The sequence below is a fragment of the Agelaius phoeniceus genome, chromosome 13 (genome assembly GCF_051311805.1).
Source record: "Agelaius phoeniceus isolate bAgePho1 chromosome 13, bAgePho1.hap1, whole genome shotgun sequence".
Lineage (NCBI taxonomy): Eukaryota > Metazoa > Chordata > Aves > Passeriformes > Icteridae > Agelaius > Agelaius phoeniceus.
In genome coordinates this window covers 19,652,968-19,678,263 of record NC_135277.1, presented here as the reverse complement: position 1 = coordinate 19,678,263, position 25,296 = coordinate 19,652,968, and the positions used below count along the sequence as shown (strand labels likewise).

General features: G+C 42.9%; 1 protein-coding gene across 2 annotated transcripts in view; it reads right to left on the bottom strand.

Annotated features, from left to right (window-relative positions):
* Nucleotides 1-22,505, bottom strand: part of RORA (RAR related orphan receptor A) — a 359,059-nt gene extending 336,554 nt beyond the window's left edge. For both annotated transcript variants that reach the window (XM_054642212.2, XM_077185318.1), the window contains exon 1: nt 22,207-22,505. In XM_054642212.2, the coding sequence (XP_054498187.1) occupies nt 22,207-22,378 (172 nt within the window). In that variant the 5' untranslated portion in view covers nt 22,379-22,505. The remainder of the gene's footprint in view (nt 1-22,206) is intronic.
* Nucleotides 22,506-25,296: the final 2,791 nt, after the last annotated feature.

The window sequence follows — 25,296 nt, the reverse complement described above, 5'->3', positions numbered from 1 at the left end:
GCAGTTTAATTTCCAATTTACCTTGGACAAAGCCTGGTGGATAGAAGACACCATTCAAGTGTTTATGTATCATCAGCAGGAGCTCCTCATTACTCCACAGAGTCCATGAAACCCAGGAACTCATGATGCAATGGCAGCTGCAGGACTGAGCAGAGGGAACAGGAAGGCAAAGTCTTGCCTGCTCAGTGAGATCAGCACCAGGAAGAGCTACTTCAGTTCTTGATGGGCAAGAGAGGGTGAAAAACAACTCTAGATTTTAACTACAAATATCACATATGGATATCTCAATTATCAGAAAAGCACCAAAACCATATTAATTTATTTGCAAACAATTGAAATCTCAGAGCAAAGGACAGTTAGTTTAGGGACTGCCTGACAGCTCCATCATAATAGCTCATTATTTTCATGCTTTCATAGCCTAAGGACTGCGGGCACATTAACAACAAATAAACTTCTGAGGATAATTAAAACATAACCAGAATTCCTTCCTTAAACGAATACAAGAGTGAAAGCAAGGACTAGTTCCCAACATGCCATACCAGTATGTGACAAAAGGTAAAATCAATGAAGATAACAAAACCCTGGGAGTTGTTTTATTTTTAGGCACCTCCCAACCTTTTCTTCTACTTGCCAGTGTGCCTTTCTGGCTGGCTGAACTAGTTACTCAAAGCACCTGACAGTTTCAGCTGACTCAAGGAACACATTTAAGCTTTATCTGTGCAGCAGAGTTATTTGCATCAACTCAGAGTCTGTGCTTTTGACAGTTGTCTCATTTAATTGAGTAAAAAAAGCTGTCAGTCTAAAGAAACTGAGCCCAAGGTAAACTCACTTTGAACTAACCATCTGCCAGAGCATCTCTCAGGACAGTCAATACTTAAGGATATGGTGAATCCAGTTCTCTGCATCCCTAATTAGATCATTCCTGAATTAAACTGTCAATGGCCCTAAAAATTCTACGTGCACTTTGCAACTACTGAGCTAAGTCTCTTTTCCCTAAAGACAAGCGTTAGGGAAAGCCCACAAAGTCTCTCTGATAACTATTACAGCAGAACAAAAACATTTCCACAACAGCTGAAATCCATACAGCCAGCCCCCAAAATACCAATTTCTATGAATATGCTGCTCCAAATACAGGTTTCCATGTTCTATCATAGCATTAAAACAAAAAAGCAGCAATATCCCAGAAGAGAGGAGAAAAGCAGATAATATTGCCCTGGGGAAGATTTTTCTTCATTTCCCAGCAGTGCTGTGGATCAGGCCTGGTCAGGGAATTTACTAATTGGAGTGCATAGGCAGGACTCAGTTGTTGCAGGGCCACAGCCTTTCCAGCTGCAGAAGTAAACAAATTAACTCCTTCACATTAGCAAGGAGAGGATGAAGAACCAGATTTACCACTAATGCAGCTCGTGTTCCTGAGCCTCCCTGGTAAATACTGCACACACAGCACCCAGCCTGGCACTGCTAAAATAACATTTCACAGGGCTCTGATGCTCATTATCAATTACAATCTCCACTGCCATTTTTTTTTTTTTTCTGCAGAGGAATAATTTTTAAACTCACTCCTCTATATGGATTCTCTAGTGTCTAATAATAAGTACTTTCATTTAATTGCTTGCAATTAAGCCTCTTCTGTATGCCTGTTCTCAGAAAACTTGCGGATATGTCATTATCTTTGAAACATCTGTCCTTCTGTCAAACATGACCAAAACTGATGGATTGAAGAATAGCAGTGGGAGGGGAAACATAGCTAAAATTGAAATCCCCATGAAAGAATGAGAATGAAAGGAAATATGAAGATGACAACCTTGAGGGTAAGAAGAGTAGGAAAGGAAAATGAATGAAAATATCATACGATTAGTTTATTCACAAGAAACAAACACAACTTGGAAATCTATCTGTCTTCAGTCTGTTAACTAATCTGCCACTTCAAACCTTCCACCTTTTTTTAAACCCTGCTATTTTCCTGAAGAAGCAGATGAAACAACGTAGCAGTGGAATACAATTATTTGAGAGCCTCCAAAGCTGCTTGGATCTGGTTTAGCTTCTCTGGAAAGTCTAGACAGGCCATTTCAGAGCTGGAGCTGAGGGCTGGAGAGCTGCAGATGAATTCAGCACTCTGAGCAGATGCTAATTCATCCTATTTATCTTTGTTTGAGGTTAGAGATGCTAGTGTCCAGTCTTGCATAGAAAACAAAACCCTGAAATCAGGAAGAAGTGACTAAAAAGGAAAAGTAATAAAGGCAGCCACTTGTGTGCAACTCCATTTACAACACAAGGAAAAACAAAACCTTAACTCCACATCCAGCACTCCTTTTTCACTGTCTTGCTTTCATCCACAGCATCCTGGCTAAGAGAACTATTTGTCAGCTAACTGAATTCTCAAGTCACTGAAAATTAATTCCACATTTGTAGGTAGGTTCTCTGGTATATTCTCAACCCTTTGAAATACACGAGGAATTAATCCATTCAAAGAGGTCTGTTGTTCAAAGCTACCCCTTCTCCCACTTTTTGAGGAAGGATTCAAGCAAATATAAGAGCCTGGGGTTTACAACATGCATTTTGTACCTGGCCATGACCTGCTAATCTTCAAAGTCTATTGATCCATGAATGTTTCTGGAGTAAAATCATTGATTCTTTAGAGAGCCAGAAAGAAGCAGCTAAAATGAGAATGTCTGGAGGACCTGGATAAATAAATGGTGAAATTTCAAATTACTGTAATGAAAGATTTTCAGACATAAAAATGTAGTATGTATTATGATAATTTCATGAGGATTCCAGGGTTTGGGTTTGATTTGGGGTATTTTTAATTTGCTTTTTGTTTGTTAGCTTTGGTGGGGGTTTTTTTAATAATACAGTGGTATAAAAAGGGCCAAATTCTACACTCAGTTGTGCAATGTGTAGATTGTGACAGCAGCTTCCTAAGTGCACATGAAAATACATTTAGACCCTAGAGTCAGCCATAAAAATTTAAATGATATTGCATATACAGAGCTGGAAGTGTCATTCCAGCTGAAATATTTCCCAATCGGTAGCAGACATAAATTACTTGAAAATGAAAAATATTGCACAGGGCTTGAATAAAAGGAATTTGAAAAGGTCTCAGTTTATAATAATAATTGCATTAGATCTGACACAGACTATCTGCAGTGGGCCCCCTACTCTCAACACAGAGTTTTGGCTATTTCCTTTTTTGTTCACAATGGATTATGAGTCTCTCTGATTTCTGCCCAAGTCTGTAAAGAATGCAACAGTCCCAAGAAAGGAAGGACTCTTCCTGCAAGAACAAGAAGATGGGGCTGCATCTCTAAGTGAAATGATACTCAACTTTACAGGGTTAGCAATGCTGCTCAGGAATTTGAAAATTGTGTCCTTCAAAAACACAAAGATCCAGTACTCAACCTCCCAACAATTATTTTTTTAATTCTGGCTAGAAGGAAAAAGCAGACAGGGGTCTTTTTGCCCTAGAAGTACAAGATGGGGAAGTGCACCCTAAATGAACTCACCTATCTCTAATTCTTTCCTGTAATTCGTGCTGGTGAGACAAATTCCTCTCCTGCACCTGGGCTGAAGCACCCATGGTGTCAACATGTGAATTTGCAGTACTCTAATGCAGTGGGCTTGCTTAAATTTGTATTATTTACAGGAGAGAAACAGGTATGCTCAGGGTGATTCCCTGACTTAATTCACACATCAATCTTCAGAAGTATTGCCCTCTTGATTATCCCCTAAAGGTGCCAGCTTCTCTATGTTAGACAACACAGGGATTGTGAAGAACTTAGATACACATATGTACTGTGCAAACCCCATGGATTGTTAGAGCAATCCTCCATGGGATGACTCTCCCTGTGCTGCAGTTTGGCTGAGTAAGAGGTATCAATATTGCATACCTGGAGAGAAGTAGTATTTGAACACCCTACCACAGCTGTTCACAGTGGAAAGTGAAACACAATAATGCTTCTTATCAGCCATGGAGACTTGCTCCTCTCCTTCCAATGCCTTTTAAACAACTAAGAAAGGGAAATGATCAAAACAGGTAATGCAGACTGTACCTGCCATTGGCAAGGAAAATGGCTGGAGCTTCAGGGCCACTGCACTGAATAACTGAGGAGCAGGAGAGCTGGAAAGGAGCAGGAGAGCTGGAAAGTGTGATTTTGGGAGGAAGCTGGGCAAACACCTTCCAGCAGGGTGCTTTGTGACACCCAGTAATGCAGCTGGGAGTCAGCACACAGGGCATTCCTCCATGGCTTACAGTGACTATTATCTACACTAAGCACTTGAAGCAATTTCAAAACATTACTCACTCATTTGGTTTCCAGACATCAGAAGCCTCTCAGAAGAGGTTTCTCTCATCTTCTGCTCTTTCTCGTTCTGTATTATGCAGGTTTTTTGATTTGCCCATTGATCAGCTATGACACAAATAATAATAATTTTCATATTTCTTTTCTCAGCCCAAACAGGAGCTCCCACATGCTCTTCAGGCTTTGTGTTTCCAGAGACAAGCCCCTCTCAGGATCCCACACCAGGATTTTTCCTCATTTCTGCCAGAACTCTTTAGGGTTATTGGAATACACTGAGCCTCCATGAAAGGATCATAGGGAAATCTGATGTAGGCAGCAGAATTCACCCTCTCTTACTTGCAAAACCTAAACTGAAGAGTACTAATCACTCTTGGAGGAAATAACTCTTTATACTTCAGGCTAGACACTTGAGGCAGCCCTACCTGCCACAGAAGGTGCAAATTCCACACATCAGCCTGGCTGGGGAAGAAACAGAGCCTCCATTGGTTTTAACTATTACCTTATCATTTAAAGCAAGAGAAAAAGCAATGACCCAAGTACTCCCACTTGAAGAAGTCCTTATGTACATTGCAATGCCATTGGTTTGACTGTGCAGTCTATCAGTGACAACAGCAACTCATTTTAGGAATCCTGTCTTTCTGCCTGTAGCAGCCCACAAATTTTATTCTGCGTGTTTGAGAAGACTTTTCTGTTATTTACATTATTCTTTAGTGTTATTTACATTGCATGGCTATTTCATACCACACAATACTGATCACATATCCAGCATCACCAAGGCAAAAGCAAACAAAAACCCAGCACTACTTTTACTTTTTGCAAACTCCACACAAACTGATCCCTGTGCAGGAAACATTCCAAGAGCCACTGAAAGCCCTGCAAATGTTTATTGCCACTTCCAGTGGGCAGAGGCCATTCACACAGACTGCACCTGTGGGGCTCTATGGTCTGCTCTCATCTGGCCTGAACAATTAAGTTCCAGAGGATTTCACAGAAAACGTTCCTCTCCCTCAGGCTGAGTCTTCCAAAGAGAATATAAGCAAAACAAAAGCATTGGTATCCAGCCTCATGGCAAAAAAAAACCCTCTTGTGATGGTACCTCAAAGCATGGCTGTGCTAGCAGCTCCCCTTACCAGAGCACTTGTTGTAACAGGTACTTTGCCTAGGAAACTCTAGATAGTGCCTTTTTAATATTCAGAATTGGTAGTAATTACTGCCAGCCCATAATCTTAGATGTTTTCAGCAATCAGTTAAAGTTACTTGAAAAAAAAAAATCTGTACACAAAAATGTCTTCAAAGAGACTGGTGCTTATTTCTGTCTAGCCAGAAGGAAGGTTGTTAGGACAGAGATGAGCAAAGCTGAGTTTCATTAACTATCACAAAGTTTACTCACCATCAAAAACACTGGCTATAAACGAGGGATAGGACATATAAGAAATAAATAAGTGAGAAATACCTACAGGCAAGAGACTGAAAAGGCTGGAGAATAAGCAGCACAGTGAAGAAAAAGCAAAATAGTTAAACAAAGTTACTCCAACACAAGGCAAGTGTAACACAGCTTATTAATCCTCAGAGGAGGGAGACCTCAATTTCATTACACTTTCAACACAAAACAGCATGCCAGTCAGAAAATAATAACTTACTGGAACATTATTTTTATTCCTTTGATTGCCAGTACTTATCTTACTAAGACAAAAATCAACACTTCCTCTAAGTCTCTCCCAGCTGTTTATCTTTCAGAAGCAGTACTCCAATGCATCCATTTAGCAATTTATGAGCAAGCCTGCATCTGCTCCAGTTGTTCACCACATCCATTTTCTGAAACAAAAACATCTTCTTGTCTCCATTAATTGGTCACTAAATTTTGATACCAACAGTTCATCATTTGTTATAATTTTGTCAATTAAAACAACCAGCCTGGAAGATGATCTCTACCACTGGGGTATCACTGCATCTGCTGTTAACTGAAACCCTCTTTTGCTCTTTTAGAATTACTTGATAAAACTACTTGTTAAATGCTTTGAATGGAACCTTCAGAGCTTTATTGAACTGGTTAATTCTGCTGAGATAATAAAAGCTGAAAGGGTGGCAAACAATGTTTTGGATAATTCCAGTTTCTGAATTCTACTGTGACCCACCCTTACAGGGAATGAAGTACCTCCCCTGGCACTTCCATCTTCCAAACTGGCACTCAATCTAAAATACAGGAAAGTTTACAGGGCCCATTTATCAAAATGGCTCAGAGTTTCCAAGTGACACAGACCCATAAGGGGAGATGAATTTTCACAACTGTTCCATGAAAGCAAACACAGCACAGGCGTCATTATCAATTAAGCAATGTTCATTTTCTTTTCCTGATGATGCACCTTTCCTCCAGGACTATAAATATTTTAAAATTTAATATCCACCAGCTTCCACCATCTATATGTTGGAAAAAAAAGCTCTTAGGAAATCTGCTCAGCTCAGAAACGAAAGCTGAAACAAACTGTTTGAATAAATATAAGCACATTTTAGAAATAATTCTTCTGTTAGAAAAATTACTCCCACATGGATGTGATAAATGCTAAGAGTAAAATTTCTTCTGCTTCTTTCCCCATACAGAAAAGAAGAAAAGCAATCAGTGTTGTTTTGCTGCATATTTAACACATAATATCTTGATAACACTTGCATTGGCAAGATTCAACCAGTGAGGAGACCAGAAGCTTACCTGATCTCTTGGGATGCAGTACAACCTACTTCAAAGGACAACATGTAGGTATTGAGGAAGTAAGGAGAAAGGAATAGAAATATCTGTTGAAATTCTAAAATGGGAATTTTAATTCAGACATCAGTGATTTCTCAGGAAAGATGCAAAAATTAGAGAATCAACAGAATCTGAAACCATTTTTAATAGCTGAATATAAAAAGAGTCTTCAGTAGAACTGACAAAATGATGATGGATCAAGTAGCTGAAAATCAACTGACTAACAGTGATGAGAATTAATGGAGAGTCATTACATTATTAACAGGATTTGCATGATGCCTCAATTCAAGCTCCTCATACTAAGACTGCAGGGGTATTGTTGATATTTGGCCTGGAAGCTCAGTTCCATTTCAAACCTACTGCTGAATTTGATCTGTGTTTGAAACCTGAGGTGTACCGTGCACAGTGCAATATTCAGTTATGGGAACTGCTGCTTTGGAGGTTGACGTGAGAAGAGTCCATTCCCACTGACAGCCAAGATTCCATCTCTTCTCCAGCTCCTGGAGGGTACACAAGCCTCCTTTTTACTCCAAAGTCTATCAAACACACCTTTCTCCAGTGCTGAACACACGAACTAAAAAGCAGATCTCAGGTTTGTTTCTCTGGCTAAAGCCCACAGCAGTGATCCTTCTCCCTTTTGCTGGAAAAGGTTCACTTAAATACAGCTTCAAACTGGAACTAACAACCAGATTTCCTTTCCCATTTTAACAATCACCTGTCTCAGCAAGATACTGCTAATAAAAAGCTGAAAGGATGACTAACAATATTTTGGATATCTCTAGTTCCTGAAAGTGCCTTTGGATAAAATTTGCCCTTAATCCTTCTCTGTAACACAACTGCATACTAGCAACTCAAAGTTACATAACACACAGTGTTTCAATTCCTTCCACATCTCAGATCTGAAACTCCAGCTCACATTAAACAGTCTTTGATGGTTAATGATACCATGGAGCCAACACTCACATTTCAAGCTCAGAACCCACAGTAGTGTCAGATGTGGCCACCAAACAGAGCCTTCCCAGCAGCCCTTGGTCCCTGAGCACTCCTGGTCACCTGAGGCACACTGCACAGGAGAGCACAGCTGTGCCCACTGGGGAAGGGCTTCCAGGGAAAAGGAGCTTTTAAAGCCCAACCATCCCTTTCAGTTTCTAGGTATGGATTTGACCAGGCAGAGCCACAGGAGACACTGCTGGCAAGGAATTCAAACTGAGTTTATGGTTCTTGCTTTCACGCTCTCCTGCAAGACCTTTGCCTCTTGGCAACTCAATGGCCACGGTGAGGACCTACCAGGGACAACAAACTGAATTAACCTCTTGCAGCACAAAAAATATAAATTATGGGCATTTCAGACCCCTGTCCCACCATACTGAGCACAGCAAGTCTGGACACCTGGATCCAAGTGAACAAATGGGATAGTCAGAAAAGCACATCACATCCACACCATGTCCTTCCAGTCTCACCATGTGAGGTTTGAAACAATTGTGAAGGAATGGATACTCTCCCACTTGAAATATTGATGAGAACATTCAAACAGCAATAGGAAACAAGTTAACAACCACATCTCTGTCATTGGAAGGAATTTTTCCTCCAAACTGTCTTTAAGGAAAATGTTAAGAGGCTAATTATTATGGCAATGCCTCAAATAAAGTGTCTTTACATGTATTAGGAACTTCTCTACAGATTAGAAGCCTACCTGATATTGCAAAACTAAGTGATTGCCATATTGCTATTAACTGCACATTAGAAGACAAATTACAAATAAAAGTGTAATCTCTAAAAGTTGGCAAGTAGAGTGCTTAGTCCTTAATAAAGGCTGGTGGAAGTCATGCAGAATGGCTTCATATGATTTAAATCTAAAGTATGGTTTAAATTTAAATTACCTTCAAGGTATTAAAAATCTCTAATGCTTTAATTTTAATATAGCTTAATTATTCACTATACATTCTTGGTTTATGTCTATATGCTTTTCCCTCAGTAAAGTCCAGCAGTTTATAAGACTCTCTGCTTAAAATATGGAAAAAAGGGCAAAATAGCAAAACCAGGAAAAATATGACAAAAAGGGGAAATCAAAAGCAATGTGTTTACATCTAATGTAGAAATAATTACTTTTATGGAGAAACATCACATAGAGATGTCAGGATTACACAAAAATTTCAAGTGTTTACATTTACATTTAAATGTGGTTTCAAAATCAGACTAAGACAGACTAAAACCAAGTTTCTCTGTGCTGATCTGGTCAAAGTATGCTGAAAAATACTTATAGCATGTAAGAACTTCCACCAAAAGAAGGAATACTGCTTACCTCCTGCCATTCATCAATTTTTTATCAAGTTTTAATATATAACATACTGTAAAATCTTTTTGTTGCACACCCCAGGTCTGCAGTGTCCAGTTTGCTGGGGAATCTGAAGTCTTTCATATAAATAAATATAAATATAAATATAAATATAAATATAAATATAAATATAAATATAAATATAAATATAAATATAAATATAAATATAAATATAAATATAAATATAAAACCAGGTAACTCCCCCGAGCAGCAGTGGTGTAACTGCACCTTGGTAAGGGCTGAGCAGAGACAGATCCCTGCAATCTCCTGAGGATTGTTAAGCACTGCCTGTAGAGCAGAGCCTCTGCTAACACAGCAATGACAAATAAAGTTGCTGTCCTCCCCAGCCCCCACTACCTCCAGCACATCAAGCTATAACTCAATAAAGAGCAATTTTTAAGGAAAAAACCCCACAACAATGATGCTGGTTTTGCTCCACTTGGACACACAACAAACTGATAAATGCTCCCTTCTGCTGGCATGGCTGCACCCACACCAGCAGTTCAGACTGCAGTGCCAGGGAGAGTGTGGAATTTTCAGTTCCTGTGCCAACAAAACCCACAGGTACCCCAGGACACATGCATGGAGCTGGTCTGACAAAAGGACACCTAGACCAGATGCTGGGCAAGAAGAAAAACCATTAAAGCACAGCTGCTGCCTCCTCATCCAACATGGACAGAGGGAAAAATGCCAAATTTCTTCACACCTGTCCTTCTGAGGGGAATGGACACCTAAAAAGTCAAACTTCAAGTACCTTTATAGCACTTCAGTGGTCTGGTGCTGCTAACTCTGTCCACAGACAGGGAAACATTGGGGCACCTCTCTTACACCTTTCTGTGCCCCCAGCATTTGACCCTCAGCACATCTCAGCACAGAGCATGGCCCACAAGCACTTCCAAGATTTCTCAACTCTGATCCTAACCTGAATAAACCTGAAGGAGCAACATTTCTGATGCAGCAACCTGCAATCCCTATTTCCATGCAGGGAAATGAGAGGAATGAATGAGATGGGAACAGAGTCCAGAATCCATAAAATGCTCACTCTGACATTCCACCTTTACTCTGTCCCCTCTCACACATTACAGTGTCCCCTCACATATATTACAGTAACATGTGATGCCTTCATTACCTTATTGCCCTAACACAGTTTTAGGCACATCATGTCCCCAATAAATTCATTATAGCTTTAGACTTTTTCTGACAAATACCACACAGGCAGGAGAGCAGTTCTAAAGCATCTTGGAATGTTATGACACTAGGATTTAAGTAAGTCAGTATAAATAAAATTACTGCTGTAACTAAAATATATTCTGCTCCTAAGGGAGAAAGGACACAAGACAGAAAGTAACATGAATCCTGAATTTCATGTGTACCATTACTTGACTACTTTTTAAACTAATTTCTCTTACCAACAAAAACCAGTTGGTAGTAGCCTCTAATATTATGTTTAGTGCTTTTCCAAAGAGCCCAAATTCTGTCCCAGGACTGCCCACCACAACGCAAATGCAGCCCTTAAGACACTGACAAGGGTTTGAAGAAGGAACTTCTTCAGAGATGCCTCACAAGTTCACACCAAACAACAACAACAACAACAATAACAACAGGTATCTTTGTAGAAACTACCAATCCCAAGTCCTTCCCCCCAAATAAAAGCACCAGGGAAAACAGTAAAAGCCTTTTCAAGAGAAGCCTGGAACTTACTATCTCACCATTTAGGTGACAAGATGTGTTTGCTTCATAAAGAGTCCTCACAGCACCCCACAGTTAGTTCACAACTCTTTTTCTTTATTTTTTTTTCCAAATATTTGCACTGCTGCTGGACCATAAAAACAGGCTTTCATTTTAATCTGCTTAACACACTGTGGGAAAGGGCTTCTAATTTCACAGGACCGAGATAAGACAAATAATTCATATAACACATTAGCACAACATCTGTGGCAAAAGAATTTAGTCAGAGCTCATTGGAAACAATAGGGTGCTGCAGCAAATCTGAGGCAACTGTCTGAGACCACACCATGCACTAAAACACATTTTATTACATTCCACAGCAAAGACAAGATCACAGAATAAGAATATATTAATTGTACAGAGGAAATAAGGCAGTAAATTCCCCTCCCTTCAGCAGACACTGTAGCTTCCCCCACTACTCCAGTTCTTTTGCAAATGTTTGGGGTTTTTTTTTCCAGGCCATTCTCCAAATCAGTCATCTTTCTTTTGTGCCCTTTCATTACACTTCTTCCTTAAGTTCCACATCTTTCTTTTACTGTTCATTACCCAAAACTACCCTGCTCCCCCTTTGGCTTCATTTACTTCCTTTCTGGGTTTGTTTTTACATTTTCTATTGCTGCCTTTCCAGAGCCAAGTTTGCTTCCAATGTGCGTTCTGCTGTGTGCAGAGAAAAGCAATGCAACAAAATATTTTCAGTATATTGGCATGAGTCCCCACCTCACCACTTGTGATCATTTGCTCTCAAATCCCTAAAGACATTCTGCTTTGAACCTCTGCTGTGGCAAAGAAAACAAAGGATACGTGGAAGAAATTCTGAGGAGACTTGCCAATTGCAGAGATCTGTGACAAGCCATTTCTGCAGTCTCTAAAGTGGGCTGAAAACAACAGGAAGGTGGACTTGGAAACCCAACACTGAGGCCAAACACAGCCTGCTAAATGGAAGCCCCTGGTTATCTGTAAACCTAGCTGCTCTGCTAATCCTGCCTTCATCCAGAAGCTTTTGTCCTTATCCTCTCTAAGGTGAATCTTGTATGGGGGAGCGTTCTTCAGAGAATTGAAACCAAAGATTTTAGTGACAGACTGCCTTGAGCACTGCTGGGGAAAGTTAATGACTAGCTAGAATTTTGGAAGGATTTTCCTTCCGTTTCAAAAGCAAAACAAAAAATCTTCCCTTGTTCTTTGGCACAGCCTTGGACTCCGTACTGCATGTCACACTAAAGCATCTCTGGGATACTGCTGCCCTGGCCTGGTAATGTCAGTGGGGTATTATTATCCAAAAAATTAACAACTGCAAGTTTTCATGAACTAGAACTGGGAATCTCTAAAAGGAGGACAAGTGGTATAGAGTGATTTACTCAGAAAAAAAACCAAAGGAAAATAATTCAGTTATGATCAAACCATGTTAGAGGCAGCCAATATCGAGAGAGAAAAATGCCAATAAGGCAGGCCACCTCAACAGACAGCTTATTAAATTCTCTGAAGCTAAATCCCTACAATCAGTTCACCTTTCCCTTCTTTTTTTTCCATCACAAAACAAAAAAGACTTTTTGGCTGTTATAAGGACAGAGCTAAGATGTCAGTGGCTACAAATTAAAACCTTTAGTAAACTTAGCAAACACACTCCATATACAGCAACAGACAAGTGCAGCTCAGGTTCTGTACCTGAGGAAATTCTTGCTCATCTCCTAACAGCTGTTCTGAAGTAGGGATAGAAATTCTTCTCCAGCAATGAAGCCAATGAAGTATGATCCTGAAAGCAAAATTACAGCAGGGTAACAATGTATCTGCCAAAATAATATCTGCCACTACTCATCCAGCCCTACCTACCATGAAAAATAGTTAATTCATCTTTTATCCAGAGTCATTTTCATTGGTGCTAAAATTTCTTATTTTTCTTAAACCATTTCCCAGTGCAGTTCTTGATTCCTTGCAGCTCTCTCCTGGTGTAACTGCACCCCGAGTTTTACCCTGCACTGAGGGGTCCTATCAGGGACATCAACAGAACCATCCAGGATGCTCAGTATTAAGCACACACATCAACTGTCACAGATCCAGCCTCTGCCAGGACAGCAGAACACCTCTCATGGTCAAGGGCTACCTTTGTGCTGCCAACATAGGACTGACCTAATCTGATCTCTGCCAGATTCACACTCATGAAAATCAGATCACTTCTTAAAAACACACCTGATTCCAGCAGAAAATTACAACATTAAGAGTGCTGAGTGGAAATGAAAACTCTAGAAACAACTTTGTGGTTTGGTTTTTTAAAGACTCTCCAGTGTAAGGCCTGCCTGGCTATTGATGGATGGGCAGGATTGCTGAAAGCACACCACCCCTGCACATTGCTTTGTCCATTATTCCTCCAAGCAGCAGCCCTGGAAAGGGCTGCTTCTGTGCTCAAACTGACTTCCAGGTGCTATCTCAGAGGCTCTCTGACTCCACACAAGATGTCAGCAGTTCAGAGGATACTTCATTAGAGTTTTTAAAGGCCTCTCCAACAACCCAGGCAGTAAAGGACCCTTTGCTAACTTCTATAATGACAACACAAATGACTAACAAAACTCCTCTTGAAGATTACACAAATGAAGCAAGACTCAGAGAGAGGTTTCTGATATGCCCTAGTTTCCTTTGAGACTGATTTCATTTTATTTTATTTTTTAATATACAAAGGATTTAAGAGATGCTTTATGCTGACAGGTTTCTTACTTCAAGTAAAGTATTAGCAAAAGCTGTACTTTAGACTGTCTTATCAAATTTCAAGACTTCTTTCAAAGAAATAGTTTAAACCTTACCTTTCTGCCCTTAGTTAAAAGATGTAATGCAGCAGAGGCCTCTGATTTACATTTGGCACAGACTTTGGCAAAGTCATCTATTAGTTCATAAAAAGGCATTCTTTCCTACCTCTACATTTGAAGAGAAACTCTGAGGGGAAATCCTACTTTAAAGTATTCTTGTAATTCCACTACAGGAATAAAATAAACCCCATAATCAGTATTTCACAAGTCTTGGCCTTGGTTTTATCCTTGACTGTATCTAACAGACCTTGCTTCAGCGCCAAAACAGTCAGGCCAAGCTCTACTAATACATAATTTAAATTTTCCCAATGGTGTCTACAGTTTTGCATATATATTTATTTCAGAAGTGCATGGCATACACTTCTACATAACTATGGAAAAAATTCCTGTCTCACAGGTCAGGAGCTGGCAATGCTATTGAATACACATCAACAGCACTTTGCTCTATGGTCTGCCTCTGGGGTTTGATTTTTATTTTTCCTTCTGTCTTCTTTCAGCCATATTGTCAAAACTAGCTGCAGAGTTCCGGGCCATATATTCCCCATTCTTCACAGAAACCACCTCTTTGGATAAGCATGCCATTTAAAAAGATATTTATAAGTGTAATAAACTAGTATTAAAGAAAAAGAAAAGGAGGGGGGGGCTCTCTGTCCAACCTCCTTCTAGGGGTTATAATTTCCATCATCTCTGCATATTAAATATTTCAATACATTTGAAGAGTTGCAGAACTAAAGCACACAGACATATTGTTAATTAATGCTGTAAATACCCCACAGTCTGTATGAAATGAAACATTTAAAAAGAACAGCAGCCCCACAGTTTTTCACCCCATGATCACTACACCTGCCTCATTAATCTCCTGCACCCATGTGAAGTAAATACATAGTACAACTACAAACTAAAAATCAACAAAGCCTTTAAAATGGTTTAATTTGATTCTGCAAGGGAGGTTATCATAATCCAACTCTGCTTTCTCACATTCTGCTGGCAATTTCCCTCAGCTCAGTTTCCACACTAACTTTGTTCTCCATCTCACAATCTATCATGCTGTTATAATGCCAGCTCAAACGCTGTTTGTAACAGCGCAGCAATTTCTCTGAAGTTGCCAGCTTCATAGTGTGTTCCTTTAGAAGTGCATGGAAATTATTAGATTAAATTACAAATGAAAGACTCTGCAGTTGGTCATTATTACCAGGACATTTATGTACATTCAGTTGATCAGGAATTCTGACTTCTGTTCCTTTGCAGATCTTCTGTTTATACTCTGTTCTGCCAAATTACATGGGAAGTGAAATTGAAGACAACTGGAAAAGAGCTGTATTTTCCCCACAGTCACCAATATCCTCACAAGACAAGGCTTGACACCCACCTCCCCCATTCCCTACTGGCTTAGTGTCAAGAGATCCCCTAGAACCATTTTTAAAACCTCTGTGAATACGAGCACATCTCACAGACAGCAACTCCCTATTTAAGGAATTCACCAGAAAAGAAATTTGCTTTACAAAGCAAGACCTGCAACATCCCAGGCGTCCCCCCTGGTTTATAAGATTTCACATACCAGCATGGAACCAAACAATTAATACATCCAGAAATACCTGAAACATTGATCATTCTGCAACTGGTGATCACAATAGGGTAAGCAGCAGGATCTTCAATTATCTCACTGCTGGGGGTATCATTTTCAGGAAGGTATTTCAAACCAATTTCTTGACCATACACTGCCACTGAAAATATCTAGTAATTTTCTACAGGAATAGAGCTGTTTGACCCAATTCCAATGCAGATAATTATATTATCTGTATCCAAAATCCCTCTGAGTGTTTCAATCAGGTATGGTATTCTTCACTTTCCGTTCTGATCTGCTTAGCACGGCTGAGCACCATTAAACAGCTGTCAGATTCCACACAAGAAGTGGCTGGATTTCAGTAATAAGCAAAATGGTTCCCAATAGTGTTTAAAACACCTGGGGATCCTTCCAAATGAACAGTGCAATGAGGCTAAACTATAGGATTAAACTGCTGTAAAATAAGCCCCACAATTTCTTCATGAAAATACACACCCCAATACACTTGGTCTCTGAAGAGCTCAGTTGTTGCCAAGAATGAAACATATCTAGATGAGACTTCAGATAACGGTATGAGGAATAATTCACAACCTTTACATTCAAGAAATTAGACAATTAACTCCTCCTGACACACAACCCAAGCTGTTCTCATGTTTCTATCAGCACAGACCATCTACAACAGATATGCTGAAGTGCTAAACTGTGAGTCATTGAACAGAGCTCGCTGTTAGTTCAGCTATCACAAAATAAAATACCAGGCTCTTCTTCATTTTCAGTCCACAGAGGTTTTATAGAAAACATTTAAAGAAGAAGTGAGCTAACTGATTGTGAATCCAGTTACTCAGAAGTGAAAAGAAGGTTTCTAATCATCAGACAGCAAAGCTGTAGAGGAGCCTCCTATCAGAACACCTGGACCAAAAAAAACCCCTAACAACCCTAAAAACGAAGTGTGATCTGTTTCTGACACCAAATATGCAGCAAGGGTCTAGTGACAGCAGGGGACTCAGACTCTGCTCTGCAGGGCCCTCCTCTGCACACCTGTAGGAATCTGTGCAGGTAAGGATGTGTGACCTGTCTGCAGCTGTGAGAACCAATAAAACCAACAGCTCTGTACAGTGTATTTCCAAAGGGATTATCAGGGCTACAAAGGCAGCCCCAGCAATAGGTGAAATGCAAAATACTTGAAAAAAGAGTCAAAGAAAACAAGACAGCAGAAATCTGCATAGGAAGTGTGGATGCTTCCACACATGCAGGAAGTTTCTTCAACACTTTTCCCACCAGAACTTCCTCTTCTGCCAAAACCATGGAAAACTGCAGAACCTCCTCAACAAACTCAGGTCCAGGTAAAAGTGTGACAAAGAAAAATAATTCAGCCTCTCTTGGCAAGCAGACACTGCTCCCCACTCCAGTATCCCACCCAAGGGCCCTGGGCTGCCAGGCAGGCTCTTGCCAGGACGGACAGACAGACAGCGGAGGGGTGACAGCTGCCTTGCAGCACGGCAATGGAAGGGCCTGAGTCAAGTGCATTGGTGCATTCTGACAGCTCCTGTGAACTACCTGGGCCCAGCATTCCCCTTTGCCTGCTGCAGAAACAGCTGTGTGACAGCAGCTGCAGCTGCCACTGCAGCCCCTCTGCTCCCCGAGCAGCAGCGAGAAGCACAGAGCCTGGGAGCAACCCCCAGCTGCACAGCACCACACTCCCAGTGCATTTAGATATACTCCAAATTCGAATTTATTTTCATTTTTTTCAATTCATTTCAATTTCATTTTTTCCTACAAGTGCCTGTCACTGAAAACACACTCTTAAAAATATTTCAGTAAAAATGGATCACCTATTCACAAATTAATTTCAAGAGTGATACAGATATCACAGTAATTTAAAACGAGGTTGGGTTTTCTTCTCTTTTCACTGGGATAGCTCTCAGATTAAATCCAGCAAAACTGACTGAGTCATTTCAGGTTTTCCCCAACACGTATTTTAGTAGCTTAAAAACAAATATCAGAAGGGAAAAAGAAAAAGAAAAAAAAAAAGAACCTCCCAAAGCTGAAATTGCTCTTTCCATTCGGATGCAGTGCTATACCCAAACTGAAATTGTCACACAGCCCGTTAATCTCCATTACAAACTATGTTCTTTATTTAGTAAAATTACAGCATTTGGTTGAATGATAACAGTATTTACATACTGGTTTATGAGCTCCTGAGATGTTTCTCAAGCAAATAAAGGTTACGGTTTATTGGAATAAGAGAACTGCATTGTTCCTAGGAGAACAACATACTGCTGCTATTATTGCTCCTATGCTACAAATGTTTAAAACAATGCTGTACTTTAAAGGATTCAAAGCACATATCATCTACCAAAATAGGACTAAATCAGTGGTGCATGCAGAATAGTCCCCAGTGATAACAAAGACAACCCAAAGAATCTACAGAACGCATTCAAATTTACAAAATTCAGAGTCCTCCTGAAAACAACTTGCAAAATTTCGTATTGTGGCTATGCTCTGTAGAATAGTATAAATCCAGAAATTGATAAAATCTAGGGGAAAAAAAGGTATTTGTAAAGAAAAGAACACCACAAACCTATTGTTGTCACTATTAATTATATTACATCCCTACTTGTGGAGCATCACCCAAATTTAAAAAAAAGCACAAAAGCAACATGTCACAATCTACCAGTAGAGACAGGATCAGGATAAACAGATGACATCCACATGGCTCTGGAAAACAGCAAACACACCCAGAACCTCAACAGCAAGAAAAGAATAACAAGCACCTACGTAGCTGCAGTTTTTAATTAATAAATATTAAGCATCATGTAAGTATTTGCACATAGCATCATCCAGTGATGGAAGAGCTGTCTTAAATATTTTTCAGCAAGACATCCTCTCTTGACTTACCTCTGAGACCAAGAGCTCAGTTCCATACAAACTAAGCACTTTCTAGCAGATTTAAAAGCTTTTTATGTACTGTGCTTTCTAATGAGCCAGTAGTTCTCTACTAAAATAGAGTTTATTCAATTACAACTATTTCTAGGGGGACTAATAGAATATTAAGCCTGAGACTGCAGCATGGGTAGAGCTCCATGGACATCCAAGCCTGCAAAGTGAAATAAATGTCAATAAAAGCCAGAGTCCAGGGCCAGAGCTGGCGAGGGAAGCATTCCTTCTACCAAGCATGGCAAACCACAAACCCTTGTTGCAGAACACACACACACACACACTCAGACTGAAATCCAACCTGCTGGTCAGTGACTGGTCTTCAGAACATTTTAACAACTACTGTCAGCAGTAAAAACATGCCTGTGGGGGAAAACCAGGCCTTTTAATCCATTTCCTGCTTTTTCCGGTATGGTGACAATTCCCTAACAATCAGTTTTAATATCAGACTGCAGGGAATTTTTTGAAGCCTGCAAGTATGCATGCATGCCCCCACATACTAAATATATCACATAACAATTCCCCATTTGAAAAGTGCTTTTGGTAACTCAGAATTTATGTTTTCAAGTTAAGTATTCTACGCAGCAACAAAACCAGCATAACCTCTGCAAAATAAAAACCAGGTTATGTAAGGATCTGGCGGTAGAGACAGGTTTGCATATCAAGCAATAAAGTATTTTGAAGTTATAATATTATAATAACTAAAGCTTCACTTAAGAATTTATTCCACAGCAAACTTTCCCCAATTCTCTATCCACAGTCCTCTCTTTAATTTTGTTTTCCTCATTCCTTATGTACACTGGTTATTATAAATCCTGATGTATCAAAGCAGCTTTGCAATGTGTGCTGCTATGAAAATTAAGGATATGAAACAAATATTTGTAGTGTTTGCCGAGTCAAAAATAAGGATTTTTACACTTAGACAGGTGTATAAATGTGTACATATACCTAAATATCTGTGTATTTGTCTCTATCCTCCACACAGCTCTCATAAGAGTCCAGAGCTGCCTGCTTACAACACATGGCAGAATTGAGACCCAAACAAGTAAATTTCTGAACTCAATACATAGCTGAACATATGAGCTTGAAAGGTAACAGTTCTAAAAATAATTTCACCTTTACTAGTCACACATTAAGGTCACATTGTTGCCATAAGATATAAAGGACCCTATTAGAAACAAAAAGGCAAGAAATCAAGCGCTATTTCAATAGCTTAAAAAAATGTCAAAACCCCAAACCTACAAGTCTACAGGGACCCCTTACACCTAATCCATCCATCAAGTCCTGACTTCAAGGAGGCCAAAGTGTTGTCATTGTCATGTTTTCCTGTGTGGTTCTGTACCTCCAGGTTTTAACTATTAGAAAGGCACAATCAGCTGGTGTATACTGTATAGATTGTATAGGTCAATTTACTTCCAATACACTAATTTATGCAACATTAGCACAGAATGCCAGCTACAATTCCCTTACTGTTTGCACTCTAGGAGTAGACTTGTATTTTCTGCCAACTCCATTACATCATCCGAAAAAACCCAAACACTCTTTTTTTTTTTTTTTTCCCCCAAATCCCTGCCACTCTTCTTTTCCTTCTCCCCTGTCCCTTCCCAAACCACAGGGCAATTCCTGCCGGGAGCTTTATTTCTCCGTGCAGCCCGCAGAGCCCCGGCGCGCAGGGCTCTGGCCATTGTGTTGCCGGGGATGCCTCCCTCCATCACTGACCTTCGCTTTCCCACTCAGACTGTTACATAACGCAGTGCCTGCCTGCGTGCGGCGGCTGCGAGCCCGGGCGAGCGGCGGCGTGTGCCGGCCCCTGCTCCTGCCCCTTCCCCAGCGAGGCCCGGGCCAGGGGGACATGTGGGTCAGCAGGTTAGCAGGAGCAGAGCCCCAACAATTCGGGACCGCCGGGGAAACACTCTCACCGCCGGAGCCTCTCGGGCTTCCCAGCACCGCCCCCCCCGCTCCTTTTCGCATCCATAGAGAAGCGACAGCCGAGTGTTACATAATTGATGGGATCCCAAAGTTGCCCCCCTCCCCAAAGGCGGCGGGGCCGGCTGCCGGCTGCCTCCCGCCGGCCCCGCGCCCCGGCAGCACCATCTGCCCGCGCCGCGGAGCGCTGGGCCGGAGAGCCGGGAGGGGGGCGTTGTGTAACACCCGCCAACTACGGCCGGCTCCGCAAACATCCAGAAAACTCCCCGACAAATTAAGGAAATTTTCTCCAGTGTTTCTGATTAACCTCGTTACATAAGGCGCTTGCATTCCAAATCCACTCTCGCAAGCTCTAAATATACCCCGCGCAGCCAAACGCTCCCTGCGCACACGCCCGTGGCCACCCGGCCTCCTCCGGCCGAGCCCGCTCCTCCTCGCCTCGGCATCCGCCGAACGGCGCGCTCCCTGCTCGCAAATCGCCTCTAATTAAATGTTTCGGCGTGTGACATCTCGATGGCTTTTACTGTACGCGGATTCCCTGAGTGGGAAGCTGCCTGGGAAGGGGGGGTGTGGCCAAAAGGGGAAAAATACTGTAAAACACAAGCCAACACATGATCAGCCATATTCCAACCTACAACCCGAACCCCCTCCGTCCGAGCAGAGACGGTCTCGCCACCGCCGGGCATCGCTGCCCTGCCCCGCCGGCGGCTGCCGAGGGGGCTGCGCTCCCGCCGGGCACGTACTTTTCTCCGCCCGTCATTTCTTTCAACGGCCGTGTGTATTATTACATAGCGTTATTTAATTCATTTTTACCCAGCACCGAGGGATTTTACCGAGCGAAGCCTCTCTAGCGCGCTCCCCCTCTTGTAGGAGCAACGCTTCATAAATTATTTACAAGTAATTAAAGCCGCAGCCTCCTCCCTCTCGCACGTCTCGGCAAAACTCCGGCGGCGTTTGAAGCCGGGCCGCGCTCGGTGGCCGCGGCGGGAGCAGCCGGCCCCGCTCCGCTCCGCCCGGCAGCGCGCAGCTCTCCCGCCGCCGGCGCGGCTCGGGCGCTACCGCGGCTGACGCCAAACTTCACCGCCCTGAGCACCTCCAGAGCCGACCCGCACGACTCCGGGGCGCAACCTGAGGCAGGAGGGCTTTGACAGCTGGCGGCGGAAAAGGGGGGCTCGTTTGCTCGCAGCGTTTTATTCGGGGGCCGGCGGAGAGCGGTAAGGGAACCCCCGGGCGCACGGAGACCCTCTGCGAAGTTGGGCACCCTCAACAACAGCAGCTACGAGATCATCCGCTCCGCGATGAAATAATTTTTAAGATACACTTAAATGAATTAAGGGAAAACAGCGCGCAACAGAGTGAATAAGTCACCCGCAAACCGCAAATCTCCTGTTTAATCACAGATCCCCCATTCACAACAAGCCACAGCACACCAGTTGAGAAACTGTCAAAAGGAGACAGACGAGGGGGAGAAAAAAGGGGGGGAGGAAGGACACTGCAGCTTTAAAAGTTTGTTCCCTTGAATCCCAATACTCCTGCTGTTGCTTTATATATTTATAAAATTATGTAATTTCAGGGGCACAGTACCCATCCGGATACCACAGGCAATAAACGAGAGGGACAGGAAAGCACCAAACACCGCTCAATATTTTCATTGCATTTGTCCCTCCTCCTGCAGCAATTAAAAGAAGCTATAAAAGTTTGCAAGGTTTTGCAGGGGGTACAAGCCCGGCTTGTTTGCGTGCGCGGCTTCAACAAGCACGAGCAATAAACCAGGGGATTAAATTGCTGCATTTCCCCCTTCTCTCTTACCCCCCTCTTCCTATTCCCACCCACCCCCCGATCCCACTCCCCCGGCCCCCTCCCCCTTCCCCAAGTCTCCCTACCTCTGCTGCTGCTGCTGCTGGAGTAGCTCTGCCTGCGGACGGGAGCCGGCGCATCGCTTTTCCGGGCAGGCTCCAGGTTCACCGGGGTGTCCCTGGCGCCGGCGGCCGCCTCGGAGACGCTGCTGCCCGGCTCACTGGCTGCTGGATCGGGGGCTGCCGGAGCCGACTCCATGTTTTTCCCAATGTAGATCGCTTGGAGATGGCGAGCTCCTACACTCCCTCTATCTTCTGTTTCCAGCGCAACTCTATGGTAGGAAAGCAGAAGGGAGAGAGCGAGCGTGATCCAGATGGGATGTGAGCTTGCCTGGCTGTGACCACAAGCAGCGCTAGCGAGAGCTGCACACCCCCCCGCCCCCGCACCCCCCGCGCTCCGCCGCCAGCCCCGCGCCCCACGCCCGGCACCGCCGCCCTCCGCCCGGCCCCGGGACCCGCGCCCGCCGGCAGCGCCCGGCTCCGCGAGGGGCGGCGGCCGCGGGGTCCCTGCGGCCCCCGAGCGGAGCCGGGGCCGCGGAAGGTGCTGCCATTGCCCAGGGCGGGCGAGGAGCCAGCCCGACCTCGCCCGGGCCGGCACCGACGGCTCGGTGAGATGGTGGGGCCCGGCCGGCAGGGCCAGCGGGCCCGCCAGGAGCTCCCCTCCGCAGCCCCGGTACCGGCGGGAAGAGCTTCCACGCAGGGCTGTCTTCCCTCCCCCATGACTGCTTCAGCTGAAGCCGCATCAGAAGATGCCAGCTGTATTAAGCGTCTCAAGACCCACATGTTTAGCAGCCACGCAGCCGGAGAAGGCAACATTTCAGACAATACCTCTCTCTCAATGAAGTGCGCTTTGACATAGAACAAAAGGTGACTAGCAAGGTGCCAGAAAACCTCCAGATCTGGGCTGACTTCTGCAAGCACCCTTGTGCAGTTCACAGTCTCGGTAATGGTCCATTCCTTGTCCACTGCCTGATGTTAAAATCCAGTAACAGCTGCCACAAACACACCCTGGAGAACACATCGCTCCTGTACAACAGAGGCCATGTTTCCTGCAGCCCCACTGCCTCCTGCACAGAAGGTGCTAAAGCTGCCTGCTCTGACTGCTCTGACTAGCAGCATATCCCGAGTAGACCAAATCATGATATTTTTACTGAAAGCGGTTCAAGCTTTTTCCAAATGGCACTTGATCATGTGCAAGCAGCTGATATGCTACCTTCTGCCAACCAGGACTGCTGCTGCAGCTTTCAACACTGCTGGTGCTGCTACCTGATGAAACTTTTAGGTAAACCTTGGGCAGTTCCATATTCTGCAGTACGATCACCAGTGCTGCACTGCTCTCCCACAAATGGTGGCTGCTCAAACAGCTGTGAAACGTACCATGAGTACTACTTGCCCCTGGAGCCTGTCCACAAATTGGATTACATCTTGCACTGCTGGTAGTCCTTTTGGTGGAAGGGTAGGATCTTGGGTCTGTTGATTTGGAAATCCTGACGTTCCAATTACCCGTGTCTGGAAAACAAACACCACAACAGTTTTGATTATCTCTTGTCTGCTTCCATCTGAGAGGAATGGGCAGCGAAACAGAGTGACATCTCTGTTGCAGAAAACAGAGTGACATTGAAAAATTATTCTGCATTCACTTTCAGAACATAAATAAATTTGAGATGGTCAGAGCTGGGCTCACAGACCTTGCCCACTGAGTAAACCAGGTCTTGTTCTTTGTCATTAAGTACTGGGTTAGGGCAGGTTTGGGAGCACACAGTATGGACAAAAAAGGCTACCAGGTTTTTCACCAGCATCAAGTCAAAGGGTGTCAAGCTGGATGGAAGCTGTTCCTAGAGAGCAGCCTGAGAAGGAGAGAGTGGAAGTGGACAAGGGAAGCACAGGCTGCTCCCCAGGACCCATGTGGAGACTGTGAGCATCCCTGGAACACACTGGCACAGGCAGGGGACACAGGCTTTGGTCTCTCCAGAATCTGCAGAGGGCAGCAAGGTGGTCCTTCCCTGATGCAAGTTTGGTGCATTAGAGCTGCAATTTCCTGCAAAGCCTCTCCCTTTACTTTTTGCTAATTGGCAGCCTCCAAACACAAGTAAGAATTATGTGATCTGTGGAAACCAAGCTGCCTGTTAGCCCGAGAGAAAGCTTATCCCTCCCTCCTCAGATGGGGGTTTTAGCAGGCTGACCAGGCAGTGTGTGTTGGGAAATTTGCCCAGCTAAGAAAAAAAAGAACTTCATTCCTCAAAGCTGCCAGACCACTGCCTTTCACCAGTGCTGGCAACAACTGGACTACTTGCCACAGTAAGGATTATTCACGTGAGTGTTTGCAGGACTGCTTGTAGTATTGCAGCTACTTCAAATTATCAGAGAGTGGGGTTTTTCTCCTTCTATCTGTTAAAGGCTGCTGACATTTTGTACACCTGCCTTTGTTATACAATTGTCATTTATTGCATCTTTTTCCCTATTTTCTAAATTGAAACAATTTTTCAATTTACTTAGAAGAGAAAGACGGAAACACTGAAGGCTACAATAGGATAACACAGTAGATCTTTTTTTCAAAGTAAATTGTGAGGGAGGGGAAATCACAGGAGTAAGCCCAAATGCTTAGAACATCTGAATTAATGGAGAAGAAAAATTAATTTTATGTTGTTTCACAACATCTCTCTCATAAATCACCAGCAATTAGAACCAGCTAAAGCAGGATAAATTTGTAGCATGTTTGTAGAGGCCACAATCTAGGAGCACCTACACAAGGAAAAAGACAAAGCTGCTTTGCTCTAGCAAAAAGAGAGGCTGCCCACAAACTGAAAGCACCATGAACAAAGGAAATAGATACCAGTTCACTTGAGATTTATATAATGAATGAAAACCATCACAACTTTTATCCAAAGCTCCCTCTCCGTGAAGCTGTTCTGCTAAGACATTTCCTGGGTATAGAAAAGGTCTTCCTCGTTCTTCAGTCTATTTCTAGCTTCCAATCCCTACCAAGATGGTTCATTAACTTTGATCACTAAGCTTGTTTCAACAAGTGAGATGGCACTGGCAGCAAAGACAGGTATGCTGAGAAACTTGAGGATAAATGTTTCGTTAGATGAGAGAGGGCTTAAGAAATTGCTGCAG